This window comes from Mustela lutreola, chromosome 1 (genome assembly GCF_030435805.1).
Source record: "Mustela lutreola isolate mMusLut2 chromosome 1, mMusLut2.pri, whole genome shotgun sequence".
Lineage (NCBI taxonomy): Eukaryota > Metazoa > Chordata > Mammalia > Carnivora > Mustelidae > Mustela > Mustela lutreola.
In genome coordinates, this window is record NC_081290.1 from 278648546 (window position 1) to 278664296 (window position 15751).

The 15751-nt window shown below is 39.8% G+C and overlaps 1 protein-coding gene across 1 annotated transcript; it reads right to left on the bottom strand.

The window, feature by feature from the left end:
• Positions 1-4656: 4656 nt before the first annotated feature.
• On the bottom strand, positions 4657-12406 carry LOC131811751 (olfactory receptor 5A2-like). Its single transcript, XM_059140569.1, has 3 exons — positions 11446-12406; positions 4965-5176; positions 4657-4857 (listed from the first exon to the last, which is right to left on the bottom strand). The coding sequence occupies exons 1-3, from the start codon at positions 12404-12406 to the stop codon at positions 4657-4659; spliced, it is 1374 nt and encodes a 457-aa protein (XP_058996552.1).
• Positions 12407-15751: the final 3345 nt, after the last annotated feature.

Consider the following 15751-nt stretch of genomic DNA (forward strand, 5'->3'; position numbering starts at 1 on the left):
GGTCTGTTCAGGCTTTCTACTTCTTCCTGGTTCAGTTGTGGTAGTTTATATGTTTCTAGGAATGCATCCATTTCTTCCAGATTGTCAAATTTATTGGCGTAGAGTTGCTCATAGTATGTTCTTATAATAGTTTGTATTTCTTTGGTGTTAGTTGTGATCTCTCCTCTTTCATTCATGATTTTATTTATTTGCGTCTTTTATGTTTTCTTTTTGATAAGTCGGGCCAGGGGTTTATCAATTTTATTAATTCTTTCAAAGAACCAGCTCCTAGTTTCGTTGATTTGTTCTATTGTTTTTTTGGTTTCTATTTCATTGATTTCTGCTCTGATCTTTATGATTTCTCTTCTCCTTCTGGGTTTGGGGTTTCTTTCTTGTTCTTTCTCCAGCTCCTTTAGGTGTAGGTTTAGGTTGTGTACCTGAGACCTTTCTTGTTTCTTGAGAAAGGCTTGTACCGCTATATATTTTCCTCTCAGGACTGCCTTTGTTGTGTCCCACAAATTTTGAACCATTGTATTTTCATTATCATTTGTTTCCATGATTTTTTTCAATTCTTCTTTAATTTCCCGGTTGACCCATTCATTCTTTAGAAGGATGCCTTTTAGTCTCCATGTATTTGGGTTCTTTCCAAACTTCCTCTTGTGGTTGAGTTCTAGCTTCAGAGCATTGTGGTCTGAAAATATGCAGGGAATGATCCCAATCTTTTGATACTGGTTGAGTCCTGATTTAGGACCAAGGATGTGATCTATTCTGGAGAATATTCCATGTGCACTGGAGAAGAATGTGTATTCTATTGCTTTGGGATGAAATGTTCTGAATATATCTGTGATGTCCATCTGGTCCAGTGTGTCGTTTAAGGCCTTTATTTCCTTGCTGATCTTTTGCTTGGATGATCTGTCCATTTCAGTGAGGGGAGTGTTAAAGTCCCCTACTATTATTGTATTATTGTTGATGTGTTTCTTTGATTTTGTTATTAATTGGTTTATATAGTTGGCTGCTCCCACATTGGGGGCATAGATATTTAAAATTGTTAGATCTTCTTGTTGGACAGACCCTTTGAGTATGATATAGTGTCCTTCCTCATCTCTTATTATAGTCTTTGGCTTAAAATCTAATTGATCTGATATAAGGATTGCCACTCCTGCTTTCTTCTGATGTCCATTAGCATGGTAAATTCTTTTCCACCCCCTCACTTTAAATCTGGAGGTGTCTTCGGGCTTGAAATGAGTTTTTTGGAGGCAACATATAGATGGGTTTTGTTTTTTTATCCGTTCTGATACCCTGTGTCTTTTGACAGGGGCATTTAGCCCATTAACATTCAGGGTAACTATTGAGAGATATGAATTTATTGCCATTTTATTGCCTGTAAGGTGACTGTTACTGTATATGGTCTCTGTTCCTTTCTGATCTACCACTTGTAGGCTCTCTCTTTGTTTAGAGGACCCCTTTCAAGATTTCCTGTAGAGCTGGTTTGGTGTTTGCAAATTCTTTCAGTTTTTGTTTGTCCTGGAAGCTTTTAATCTCTCCTTCTATTTTCAATGATAGCCTAGCTGGATATAGTATTCTTGGCTGCATGTTTTTCTTGTTTAGTGCTCTGAAAATATCATGCCAGCTCTTTCTGGCCTGCCAGGTCTCTGTGGATAAGTCAGCTGCCAATCTAATATTTTTACCATTGTATGTTACAGGCTTCTTTTCCCGGGCTGCTTTCAGGATTTTCTCTTTGTCACTGAGTCTTGTAAATTTTACTATTAGGTGACGGGGTGTGGGCCTATTCTTATTGATTTTGAGGGGCGTTCTCTGAACCTCCTGAATTTTGATGCTCGTTCCCTTTGCCATATTGGGGAAATTCTCCCCAATAATTCTCTCCAGTATACCTTCTGCTCCCCTCTCTCTTTCTTCTTCTTCTGGAATCCCAATTATTCTAATGTTGTTTCATCTTATGGTGTCACTTATCTCTCGAATTCTCCCCTCATGGTCCAGTAGCTGTTTGTCCCTCTTTTGCTCAGCTTCTTTATTCTCTGTCATTTGGTCTTCTATATCACTAATTCTTTCTTCTGCCTCATTTATCCTAGTGGTGAGAGCATCCATTTTTGATTGCACCTCATTAATAGCTTTTTTTATTTCAACTTGGTTAGATTTTAGTTCTTTTATTTCTCCAGAAAGGGCTTTTATATCTCTCGAGAGGGTTTCTCTAATATCTTCCATGCCTTTTTCGAGCCCCGCTAGAACCTTGAGAATTGTCATTCTGAACTCTAGATCTGACATATTACCAATGTCTGTATTGATTAGGTCCCTAGCCTTCGGTACTGCCTCTTGTTCTTTTTTTTGTGTTGAATTTTTCCATCTTGTCATTTTGTCCAGATAAGAGTATATGAAGGAGCAAGTAAAATACTAAAAGGGTGGCAACAACCCCAGGAAAATATGCTTTAACCAAATTAGTAGAGATCCCAAATCGTTAGGCGGGAGAAAGGGGATAAAAAGAGGTTCAAAAAGGAGGAAAGAGAAAAAAAAAAAAAAAAGAAAAGAATTTAAAAAAAAGAAAACAAATAAGAAAAATATAAAAAAGAAAAAACATATATATTAGATAAACTAGTTAAAAAACGTTAAAAAAGAAAAAGGTAAAAGTTAAAAAAAATTTATCAGAAGGCGAGAATAAAAACAAAAAATGAAAAAGAAAAAAATTAAATTAACTGCAAGACTAAAAAAAAATCACAGGGAAAAAGCCATGAGTTCCGTGCTTTGCTTTCTCCTCCTCTGGGATTCTGCTGCTCTCCTTGGTATTGAAACCGCACTCCTTGGTAGGTGAACTTGGTCCTGGCTGGATTTCTTGTTGATCTTCTGGGGGAGGGGCCTGGTGTAGTGATTCTCAAGTGTCTTTGCCCCAGGCGGAATTACACCGCCCTTCAGGAGCCAGGGTGAGTAATCCGCTCTGGTTTGCTTTCAGGAGCTTTTGTTCCCTGAACGCTTTCCGTAGAGTTCCAGAGGACGGGAATACAAATGGCGGCCTCCTGGTCTCCGGCCCGGAGGAGCTGAGAGCCCAGGGCCCCACTCTTCAGTGCGCCCTCAGAGAACAGCGCTCAGTCACTCCCGTCTGCCCCACCTCCGGCCGCGTTCCAAGCTCACCGAGCCTGCAACCGGTTCAAGGTAACACCGAGCTGTGAGCTTACTGTCCGCTCTCTCTCTGTAGCCGGCTTTTCCATTCCAATACCCACAAGCTCTGCGACACTCAGACACCCCCAATCCTTCTGTGACCCTGCGGAACCTGAGGCCGACCCTGCGTGGGCTTCGCCCCGGGTAGCCTCTGGAGCGATGTCCCTCAGCGGAACAGACTTTTAAAAGTCCTGATTTTGTGCGCCGTTGCTCCGCCGCTTGCCGGGAGCCGGCCCCTCCCCCCGGGGTCTATATTCCCATCGCTTTGGATTCACTTCTCCGCCGGTCCTACCTTTCAGAAAGTGGTTGTTTTTCTGTTTCCAGAATTGCTGTTCTTCTCTTCGAGCTGCCGATGGATTTTCAGGTGTTTGCAATCTTTAGATAAGCTATCTAGCTGATCTCCGGCTAGCTGAAGTAGTCTCAGCCTGCTACTTCTCCGCCATCTTGACTCCTCCTCCATTTTAACAGTTTTTTAAACTGATATTTCATTGTTATTTAACTGTTATTAACTGATAGATATTTCAGCAAGTTAAAAAAAACTTTTAATTTCCTTTTATTACCTTTGAAATGAAAATTTTTGTTTATATGTTTACATATTTTTAATCATATTCATTTCTATCCTGATTTCTATTCTGCATCTCTACTCATAAAAAGGTAACTAGCTTATACTGTTATTTTACTAATGGCTACAACCTACTGATACAACCACATTTTTTAATGTTTAAGGCCTTACATCTGAGTAAAAAAGTATCTATAAATATATATGTATAGATATGATATGATAAAATCACATTTTGCTTTCATTACAAAACTAAAATTAGACCATAATTTAAAAATTAAATTACAATAAGTCAGAGTTGACTGAAAAACAGATATTCTGTATTTCACATATAGCATCCAAAATAAATTATTTCACTATATTTTAACTGATCTGCAAAACAAGACCCTCCAAATCACAATTTCAATTCACTATGAGACCAATTCTTTTAAAAACAAAAAAGTAAAGATATGTTGTTACCATGTAGTACAGCCTAAAAATTAAATAGTCATATAACCATATTTCCCTTAAAAGCACTCTACAGAGAACTTACCTGCCACATCTATGATTCCTATTACTGTTTGTAAAATACTTTCAGGAACTTTGCTGAATGTAAGTTCTTGACTTACAGTGCTAAGTAACAACTTGGTCTTAGGAACCAAAATATTGGTGCAGAGGAAAAATGGAAGAGGAAGATGGAAGAGGAAGATGCTGTGTAGCACTTAGGTAGTGGCAGTGACTCTCCACGGACCTGCCTGGGTCTGTTGTCACCCCAGAAGGCAATCCTGGAGAATACTTCCCTCCAGGGTCCGGCAGATGAAGGCCTAGAGAAGCAGTGGGGAGCCCCTCGTGGAGGGTCCCACAACCCCTCACGCCCAAGATTGCCCCAGGAATGGCCCAGATGATGCCCGAGAAGGCAAGGACAAGGACAAAGCCCTCCCTGGATCCTGTAGCTGATCCCCAGGCCAAGCCTACCAAGCTGGAACACCCTCGCGTGCCTTGACCAGCCCCACGTCGGGGAAGCCACTGCGCATGTCCAACTCGATGCGCATGCGCTTCACGCACTGTCCGACTTCGTGGGGTTCATCATGTGCAAGGAGCACTGCATATGCCAAGGTGAGTTGCGACAGCCGCGAAGGGGAGACTTCGTATGTACGATGTGCTGCAGCTCCCTAGGGCTGGGGTCACCCCGGAAGGCGTACAGAAACTGACTTGGAAAAAGAGGGTGTACCTAGTGAACTGGGAAGAGCAACGTCCTCGTGATGTACCCGAGCGGCACTGGGCTCCGCGGTTCAGGAGTGACGCCGCAGGCCAGGAAGTCGAGGCCCGGGATACCGCCTGGCACGCAGCAGACCACCTCAGCACTTGCATGTGACTGGCCGGGTGGTGCCCTCCTTCCTGGGCCACCTGAGAGCCTGGGGACGTGGCGAGTGAGGATGCCCACAGCTCCGGGACATGCCTGCTGCAATGACTGGGGTTCGAAAGTGTGGGCTAAGAAGATTTAATGTGGTGTCACCTTAAGAATAAAAAAAGGCACAGTTGAAATGCAGTCAGATTGGCCAGAAGTCAAAGTACAGGCTGTGACCATATGAAGGTGCCACTTTAAGGGCAAAGTAGAAATCCCCTCACACCATCTTGAGTTAGGCCAAATTTGAAGTCCTTGCGTAGTCTAGGAATGTCACTCCCAAATTGCAGTGTGGTAAGACTCCCAAAGGGAATAAAATGCAATGGCACGGGGGGGGGGGGGGGAGACAAAGAATCAAAACACTAACTTTGTTTAGTGTTTAGGTTAATTCTTCTGACAAATATTAAGTGTATACAATGGGCCAGGCATTATTCACATATTGGAACACTGAGGGTCCTGATAATATAAATGATGGAAGCCAAGATGGCAGGGTGTGAGAAGGGAGCATTCCTTCCCCAGCTCCTTTGAACCCAAGTGGGTACACAAAGTCACAGAAATATTTACTAAATATTTACTGAATTGAATATTTACTGAATTGAGATTCCTCCTCTTTCTACTCTTGCTACCTTCTAAGGTCTCTTGCAAGTGAAAGTTTACCGTGTGGTGGTAGAGAAAGGACACTGTCAAACTCAGTTTAACGGCACATGCTGAAAATAGCCAAATGGCTAACAGCTCCATGAAAAGATGCTCGACCTCACTAATCATTAGGGAAAAGCCATAATGAGCTCTCACTACCCATCTGTTAGAATGGCCACCATCAAGAAGACAAGAGATAACCAGTGTAGGTGAGGATAACCCTCTTGCACTACTGGTGGGAATGTATATGGAAAACAGCATGGAGTTTTCTCAGAAAATTAAAAATAGAAATATCATACAGTTCCAGTAATTCCACTACTAGATATACACCCAAAGGAAATGAAAACAGGGTATCAAAGAGATATCTGCATTCCCATGTTTATTGTAGTGTTATTTACAATAGCCAAGATACGGAAATAACCTGAATAGATAAAATGTGATGTATTTCTCTCTCTCTCTCTCTCTCTCTCTCTCTCTCTCACACACACACACACACACACGGGAATATTATTTAGCCATGAGAAAGAATGAAATCTTGCCACTTTAGATGAAACGGATGGCCCTTGAGGAAGTTATATTGAGATAAGTCAGACAGAGAAAGACAAAAACTATGTAACATGTATGGAATCTAAAAAAGCTTAACTCAAAAACAGAGTAAAAACTTGCAACTAGTGGTAAATAAGTCTGAGAGATGTAATGCAATATAGGCGATGTAATGATGTCATGTAAAGATCTAATGAACATAGATAATAATACTGTATTATAATCATCAAACTTGCTAAGAGACTAGATCTAAAATTATTCCAACCACAAATAAGAAATGATAATTATGTGACATGATAGAGGTGCTAAGTCTGCTACAATGACCATTATATCATAATATATAAGTATATCAAATCAGGGCACCTGGGTGGCTCAGTAGGTTGAGTATATGACTCTTGATTTAGGCTCAGGTCATGACCTCAGAGTCCTGAGACTGAGCCCTGCATCAGGCTCCACTCAGTGGAGTCTACTTGTCCTTCTCCCTCCCCCTGCTTGCTCTCTCTCTCTCAAATAAATAAAATCTTTTTTTAAAAAAAAAAAGTCTAGTGTCTTCATCAAAGACAGTTAACTGGATAACACAGGAAAATCTCATGTATGGCCTTCTGTTGAAAAACTGCCAGAGATGGCAAGTATATGAAAAACAATTCTAGAGCCTTCAGAGATCTGAAAACCACAATCACCAAAAGTGTTAAACCTTCTGGTTTACCTTCTGGTATAAAGAGGGACTGCAATGAAAAAAGTGACATCTAACAGACGGTACAGATAATACAGCAAATTATAAAAACTGTCTGTAACAGGATTCATGAAATGAGTAAAGGAAAGATTGGACAGTTAGGTTCCCTGAGATGTGGGATTTCTCAGAACTCACCTCTTTTTTTAAAGTTTATGGACCACTCCTTCCTGCAGCTCAGCCTCAGACCTTATCTCTGTATTCTAGAATGAGCATCAAGTTGAAGGGTGAGATGATTCCTACCAGGCTACTTCCTTAGCTTTGGGTTGTCAGAAAATGAACTATGAGTCTCAGTGAATGTCTAATACAGGGACTTTCCTCCCTCTGGTCCATGTACATCAATAATTTTGTTCCTTAAACATTTCTTAAGATGAAATCACACAGCCTTCGTCTGCACAAGAAAGAGGTTTTATTTGAACAAGAATATTTCATACAGTATCAATGAAATACTTTACATATTTCAGTATTCTATTTATGTTGACATTTAAGTCCAATATAACACAATGACTCTATTTCAGAAAAAAAAAATAGTTTTGAGAGAGAGATGAAGCCTGTTCCTCTATGGGGTCTCCCTGGGTCCAAAATGCCTTTCTAGTTCTAGAGTGTGGTCTCAGCGAAGTGTGAAGTTTGTCTGTCTTTCATCCAGTTTGGCAAAACCAAAGAGAGATGCTGCCACATCCATTTGATACAATACAACTTGTATCCTCCAAGATTACAGGAGCCTGCTAAGGCTATTTCTTTACTTGTAGGGAGGTGGGGAATCTCATCCCTAGCCATATTGCACATAGATGATCTTGGTCAGCATTAGAAGGGGAAAGGAAAGCATGAGAAGAGTGACAATGGAATAAAAGCAGCAAAGGTTACATAAAACAGTCGGTTTATCTCCCCCAGTTATTTAGGAGGTCTTACAGACAGGGAGACCGAACAAGAATTCAAGGAAGGTAGCCATAGATCAAGCTGATGGGATAATGCTGGAATACATGGTATATCTTTGTATATGCAAGACATTTAGGCTCTCCCAGATCAGTTGTAGATCAGAGAGATCCAAGTCCGTTATCTGGACACAAGGAAGTGAATTGCAAGTGTTTCCTTATTTACGTGGATGATCACAGAATAGTCAAGCTCTGGGTTTCTCTAGGTTTATGACTAGAAGCATGAAACTGTTGATCTTTAAGGAAAAAAGTTTAAATTCTCATCAGAACCCATTTAATGTATCAGTCACTAATTCCCGAGTGTGTGAATGAGTGAGTAAATGAGAGAGTAATCATTTATACCTACCCCAAAATTAGGGGAATGTAGGTGGTACATAGCGACAATAACCAGGTTTCTGAAAACTCTAAAAACCAAGCCACAAAATCATATAATAATAAATAAAATATGTAATAGAGGCATTTTAGAGACAAATATTTCCTATAACCAAAGGTGGAAAATCTATTAACTGGTCTGTGGATATGGTTATTTTTTTAATATAGTGATTATATGGGAAGATGGTCACTTAGAAGAGAGGAATATAAATACTTTGGGAGAGAAATTGTCAGTGCCCTGGCCCAGGGCCTCTCAGCCTGTCTGAACTCTGTAGTTGGGCACACCAGGCACTGACACACATTACCCACTTTCTCTCCAAACAGACTTTCAATTTTAATTTGTTTTTATACGCGACTTCCTCATCAAGTCAAAGAATTGTGCCACTAGCTCAAGTACAAGCTTGGCAGTTTTGTTCTTCCATGAAAACTAAAAATGGCATCTGGCTTATGCAGTTAGCTATTCTGAGTTTGGTAATTCAAGTCCATCTGAAAAAAGTCTTCGGAAGTTGCAAAGATGAGTGACACACTCTGAATAATGCTAATTTTACTAAAGGGAATTCATCTTGAGCTGGCTAACTGCCCACCTCTCCTAGACAGCTGTACCTTGTCTTGCTTCAAAGAACTATAAAATGCCTGATTCTTTTAGTGCCAAATATATTGTTTAATATATGTCTATTTATATGCCCCATAATAAATGCACTTATTTAGGAAGTTTTATTTAACATGTGGCTTACTATAAACCCCAGATCATTTTTGCCTTATTCAAGTCCCACGACCAAACCCCACATTGTGTGCTATATTTAACAATTATTAATGATCATTATTTTCTCTTTGGCACTTGGGAAAACTGCAAAAGTACATTATATCTTCTCAATGCAAGAAGAAAATTTCCATTAGCAGTGAACATGTATGTGGCTGAACAAGAGAGATTTTTCTAAAGATCTTATATTCAGAATCTTTGTTCAAAAAAATTTAGAGATGATTATAGACCAGTGACAGCTCCATGTAAGTCCAAAGCACGAGGCATATTTTCCTTTGTTTGTCTGTTTGTTTTGTTCCAATGACTTGGGCATTAGGAGAATTTAAGATTAGCTACCAAAGGTAAATTGTAAGAGAAGACTTCATTAACCTAGAGTACAGATAAGAAAAGGTGGAGGGGAAAACTGGATATAAGGAAAGGCAAGATGACCACGTGGCTGATAGAGTTGGCACAATGGTAGCATTCCCATGTGTGGCCACCTCTATGAACTTGAGTTCTATTTTTCTAATGACTGCTTCCTACATGTAGAAGAAGCAGCAGACATGAGATGTACAGGCATGCCTTTTTACTGAGACTATTATGTTCCAGTCTAAGTAGATATCCCAAAGCTATCTAATTTGCCTCTTCTTAGCACATTAGCCTGAAATTCTCTTGATTTATACAAAATTGATTAATAATATAAGCTAACATTTATTAAGTATTACCATATACCAGGCACTAAGTTAAGCCCTTTTCATGCATTCTCACTTAGTTTTTGTATCAATTCCGTGAGGTAGATGCAATTATTATTCTCACTGTACAGATGAGAAAAACAGAGCGTGTAAGTAACTTGCATAAGGTGACCTACCTATAAAGTGGTGGACATGAGAGTAATAATTCCAGGTCTGATGACTTAAGAATACTTAACAAATACCCAAACAATTTTCACTCTAGTCTCCACTGTCCCACTTTCCAGTGCATCAAAGCTATTGTGAAGATCACATTTTTTTTAACAAACTAAGAAAATGGCTTCTATTTCTTTGGCTCAAATGGTGATAAATAGGGGCACCTGGGTGGGTTAAGCCGCTGCCTTCGGCTCAGGTCATGATCTCAGGGTCTTGGGATCAAGTCCCACATTGGGCTCTCTGCTCAGCAGGGAGCCTGCTTCCCTTCCTCTCTCTCTGCCTGCCTCTCCATCTACTTGTGACTTCTCTCTGTCAAATAAATAAATAAAATCTTTTTTAAAAATGGTGATAAATAAATATTATTACAGAACAACAATAATAATAATGCTCACCTAAGCATTTGCTATCAACCAGCACTATTCTAAGTGCTTGTATATACTGAGTCATTTAATTCATCACAATAAGCCTATGAGACAATTACTGTTATTATTCCTATTTTGCAGATAAGGAACTAAGACACACAAAGCCCAAGTAACTTCTCCAAGGACATACAGGCAGATACTTCCTTTTCATTTATGGCCAACTGAGAACTGGCACAGCTGAATAAATGTATGCCAGTTGACTACTGCTGGTTCAAGGACACATAACAAGTTCTGAGATAATATGAAAGAGAAAAATCACTCTCTTCAATTCCTAAGCTAAGTCCCATCCTAAAACTTATCATAAAACTTGTGAAAACCTAGAACCTTTTTCCCAAATGACAGTATGCTCCTCTTCTATAGATTCCTAAGAAACTTTGAGTGTTGGCTGGAAAGCAGTTACTTCAGACTGAAATGACAAATCCCTGGCTTTATTTAAATCATTATAGTGACTACTTTTTGTATAGCTGATTGAATTAGCCATGAGGTTGTTCAGTCATTAACGCTCTAATCAGAGGTTTTTTAACTCTTTCCTATCCTAACACATTTAAAAAATCAGTTCTATTCCCTCTTCACTCCCAGTGGCTCACAATAGCTGGATTCTCAAACAAGAGACCTTGTCTGCCTTGTGGTGCTCACATGCCATAAAGGAAGCATGTTAAATTTCATTACAGGGTAAGGCAACTGTTTTTAGAAAAAGCGTCTCCCTCCTTGGGTTATTATGCTGTATATCCTCATGCTACATTAAAAATCACCATCCTGAATGCTAGACTAATTTTTTTTCCAACACTTTTCCTCCTATAGACACAAACTCTGTTTCGATATTTTTGGTTGTTCATTCTTTTTCATATGAATCTTTCTGCTAAATTGAGTATTTATAATCTCAGTATATGCAATGCTAGAAAACAATAATAGCCAAATGTTTTCTGATAACCAATAGGTAAACTAATTAAGGAAATATTGGAAAGTGGGGGGAAATCTAGTTAACACAAACCACTATGTAAATCAACTAGTCCAAAGCTACATGAAAAGCTGCACAATTGACCCAGCTCACAGCCTCTTTGTAAACATTAGCTTACAGTCAGAAAAACAAAGGCACATGAGAAAGCACATGTTCCTTCTGCACAACTTTCTTATGGCATTTTTAATCTCCTTATTCCTAAGACTGTAGATGATAGGATTCACCATAGGGATTACCAGAGCATAGAATATGGACACCAACTTATCCCGGTTTAGGGAGTAGCTAGAACTGGGTCGCATGTACATGAAGAGGCCAGAACCATAGAAAAGGGTCACAGCAGTCAGGTGAGAGGCACAGGTGCTGAAGGCTTTGGTCCTACCTTTAGCTGAGTTCATCTTCAGGACAGCAGCAACAATGTAACCATAAGAGATGAGGATCACAAGGACAGACACCATTCCAACAACAACACCCACAACAAAATTCACCACCTGACTGGTAAAGGTATCAGAGCATGACAGAACCAGAACTGGAGGAAGGTCACAGAAGAAGTGGTCAATCGTGTTGGGCCCACAGAAATCATGCTGGTAAACGGAGTATGTTTCAATCAAAGAACTGAGGAATCCACCCACATAGGCCCCAGCCACCATCTTTAAACAAAGTGTATGGGAAATTAGGGCTGTGTAGAGCAATGGGTTACAGATTGCAGCATAGCGGTCATATGCCATGGCTGCCAAAAGAAAGCATTCAGTCAGCCCCATCCCACAAAACACAAAGTACTGTGTGGCACAGCCAACAAAGGAAATGGTTTTCTTCCCTGTGATAATGTCAGAGAGCATCTTGGGAGTTGTGGAGGACACATAGCAGATATCTAGGAAGGATAGGTTACTGAGGAAGAAGTACATGGGTGTGTGCAGATGGGAGTCCATCCTGATGAGGGCAATGAGACTCAGGTTCCAGGCTAGGGTCAGGAGATAAATCCCCAAAAATAACAGAAAAAGGAAAAGCTTCATTTGAGGATGGTCTGAAAATCCCAAGAGGATGAATTTTGTCACAATAGTGTTGTTCCTTCCTACAACCATAGACCTACTTCCTGCATAAAGGAAAGAAACAATCCTGTGATCAGTTAGATTGTATTTGTTAGTATATGAGTGGATATTTCCTGGAAGATCATTTAAACAATTAACACCAAGTTAACATCACATTCACCTGCTATGCCTTCTTCTTGGAGGAAGTCTTCCCATGATAATCTCTTCACCCTATTTAAAATCTGTATGCTATACACCTTGCTGATTAGAAGAGGGTCTGTCTAATGGAGTACAGAATGACTGGGAGTCAGTAATCTGGGTTTGTCCTCAGCTCCATTCCTGACTCTCTGGTACTGTGGAAAAATGACTGCACCTCTCCAGATTCTCATTTTCTCAACTGAAAAATGGGAGGGTTGAATCAGATGAGTCTCAAGTTACCTTTAGATTTAGGTTTCCTATGACTTTTTAGACTTTCTGACATAAACCCATATTGACAATAAGATTAGGAATTTCATATTTTTTATATATCATTAGTAAAAGAATCTGGAAAAGAGGTAAAGACAATGGGCTATAATATTTGATATATTCCATTCTGAGGGAGCAAGTCTAACCCATAATAAAGATAAACCATTCTTTCAGGTTAGAAAACTAAGAGAAAAAATATACACAAATACTATACACACGCGCGCGCGCACACACACACGTATGCTTAGAACTAGAATTTTTTCTAATTATATAATAAGTTTATATACAAATAACTGCATAAATTCATAAAAAGATCAAAATCTGGATGAACACAATCACCACCATTATGGGACAGAAGGGTTCCAAATAATATCTCCATGTTTGGGGAAATGGCAGAACAACACAAAGTTGACTGAAAATGGATGAGCCATGGTGGTCAAGAACTAACAGAAACCAGTACTTTCTGAGCAAGAAAAACTGGAAAGGGTCCATTCAGTATTTAAGTGTGATATTTAAAGATAAGCATGGGACAACCTTAATGTCATTAGGCCAGACAAGATTATCATTTTTAAGACATGAGGAAAACCCATATGCATTTTTTTAATTTCTTTTCGGCGTAACAGTATTCATTGTTTTTGCACCAGACCCAGTGCTCCATGCAATACATGCCTTCCCTAATACCCACCACCTGGTTCCACCAACCTCCCACGCCCCGCCCCTTCAAAACCTTCAGGTTGTTTTTCAGAGTCCATAGTCTTTCACGGTTCACCTCCCCTTCCAATTTCCCTCAACTTCCTTCTCCTCTCCATCTCCCCTTGTCCTCCATGCTATTTGTTATGCTCCACAAATAAGTGAAACCATATGATAATTGACTCTCGCTGCTTGACTTATTTCACTCAGCATAATCTCCTCCAGTCCCGTCCATGTAGATACAAAAGTTGGGTATTCATCCTTTCTGATGGAGGCATAATACTCCATAGTGTATATGGACCACATCTTCCTTATCCATTCGTCCGTTGAAGGGCATCTTGGTTCCTTCCACAGTTTGGCGACCGTGGCCATTGCTGCTATAAACATTGGGGTACAGATGGCCCTTCTTTTCAAGACATCTGTATCTTTGGGGTAAATACCCAGGAGTGCAATGGCAGGGTCATAGGGAAGCTCTATTTTTAATTTCTTGAGGAATCTCCACACTGTTCTCCAAAGTGGCTGCACCAACTTGCATTCCAACCAACAGTGGAAGAGGGTTCCCCTTTCTCCACATCCTCTCCAAGATACGTTGTTTCCCGTCTTGCTAATTTTGGCCATTCTGACTGGTATAAGGTGGTATGGCAAATGACATGATTCTTTATATGGAAAACCCAAAAGACTCCACCCCCAAACTACTAGAACTCATACAGCAATTCAGTAACATGACAGGATACAAAGTCAATGTATAGAAATCAGTGGCTTTCTTCTACACTAACAATGAAAATACAGAAAAGGAAATTAGAGAATTGATTCCATTTACTATAGCACCAAGAACCATAAGATACCTGGGAATAAACCTAACCAAAGAGGTAAACGATCTGTACTCAAGGAACTACAGAACACTCATGAAAGAAATTGAAGAAGACACAAAAAGATGGAAGACCATTCCATGCTCTTGGATCAGAATAAACATTGTTAAAATGTCTATACTGCCTAGAGCAATCTATACTTTTAATGCCATTCCGATCAAAATTCCACCAAATTGATTCCGATCAAATTTCAAAGAGCTACAGCAAATAATCCAAAAATTTGTATGGAATCAGAAGAGACCCCAAATCACTAAGGAAATGTTGAAAAACAAAAATAAAACGGGGGGCATTACGTTACCTGATTTCAAGCTTTACTACAAAGCTGTGATTACCAAGACAGCACGGTACTGGCATAAAAACAGACACATAGACCAGTGGAACAGAATAGAGAGCCCAGATATGGACCCTCAACTCTATGGTCAAATAATCTTCGACAAAACAGGAAAAAATATACAGTGGAAAAAAGACAGTCTCTTCAATAAATGGTGCTGGGAAAACTGGACAGCTATATGTAGAAGAAGGAAACTCGACCATTCTCTTACACTGTACACAAAGATAAACTCGAAATGGGTAAAAGACCTTAACGTGAGACAGGAATTCATCAGTATCCTAGAGAACATAGGGAGTAACCTCTTTGATATCAGCCACAGCAACTTCTTTCAAGATACATTTCCAAAGGCAAAGGAAACAAAAACGAAAATGAACCCTTAGGCATTTTACATTAAGAAAGACAAGCTGCAAGATATGTCTCCAAATGCAAAGGAAACAAAAGTGAAGATGAACTTTTGGGACTTCATCAAGATCAAAAGCATCAGAAAGGACAAATACCCAACTTTTGTAGCAACATGGATGGGACTGGAGGAGATTATGCTGAGTGAAATAAGTCAAGCAGAGAGAGTCAATTATCATATGGTTTCACTTATTTGTGGAGCATAACAAATAGCATGGAGGACATGGGGAGATAGAGAGGAGAAGGGAGTTGGGGGAAATTGGAAGTGGAGGTCAACCATGAGAGACTATGGACTCTGAAAAATAATCTGAGGGTTTTGAAGGGGCGGGGGGTGGGAGGTCGGAGTACCAGGTGGTGGGTATTATAGAGGGCACTGATTGCATGGAGCACTGGGTGTGGTACAAAAACAATGAATACTGTTATGCTGAAAATAAAAAATAAATTTAAAAAAATCTTCTGCCCAGCAAAGGAAACAGTCAAAAAAACAAAGAGGCAACCCACAGAATGGGAGAAGATATTTGCAAATGACAGTACAGACAGAAGGTTGATATCCAGGATCTATAAAGAACTCCTCAAACTCAACACACACAAAACAGACAATCATATCAAAAAATGGGCAGAAGATATTAATAGACACTTCTCCAA

What these genes read in the sequence shown, in the direction of transcription:
- LOC131811751 (XM_059140569.1), bottom strand. Translation starts at nt 12,406, where the DNA reads ATGGTTGTAGGAAGGAACAACACTATTGTGACAAAATTCATCCTCTTG. An exon ending in GTGCCTTTGTTTTTCTGACT is followed by an intron (nt 5,177 to 11,445) that starts GTAAGCTAATGT and finishes AAATCTTCTTAG; the next exon opens with CCCACACTTTCGAACCCCAG. An exon ending in CTCCTGAACCGCGGAGCCCA is followed by an intron (nt 4,858 to 4,964) that starts GTGCCGCTCGGG and finishes CCCCAGCCCTAG; the next exon opens with GGAGCTGCAGCACATCGTAC.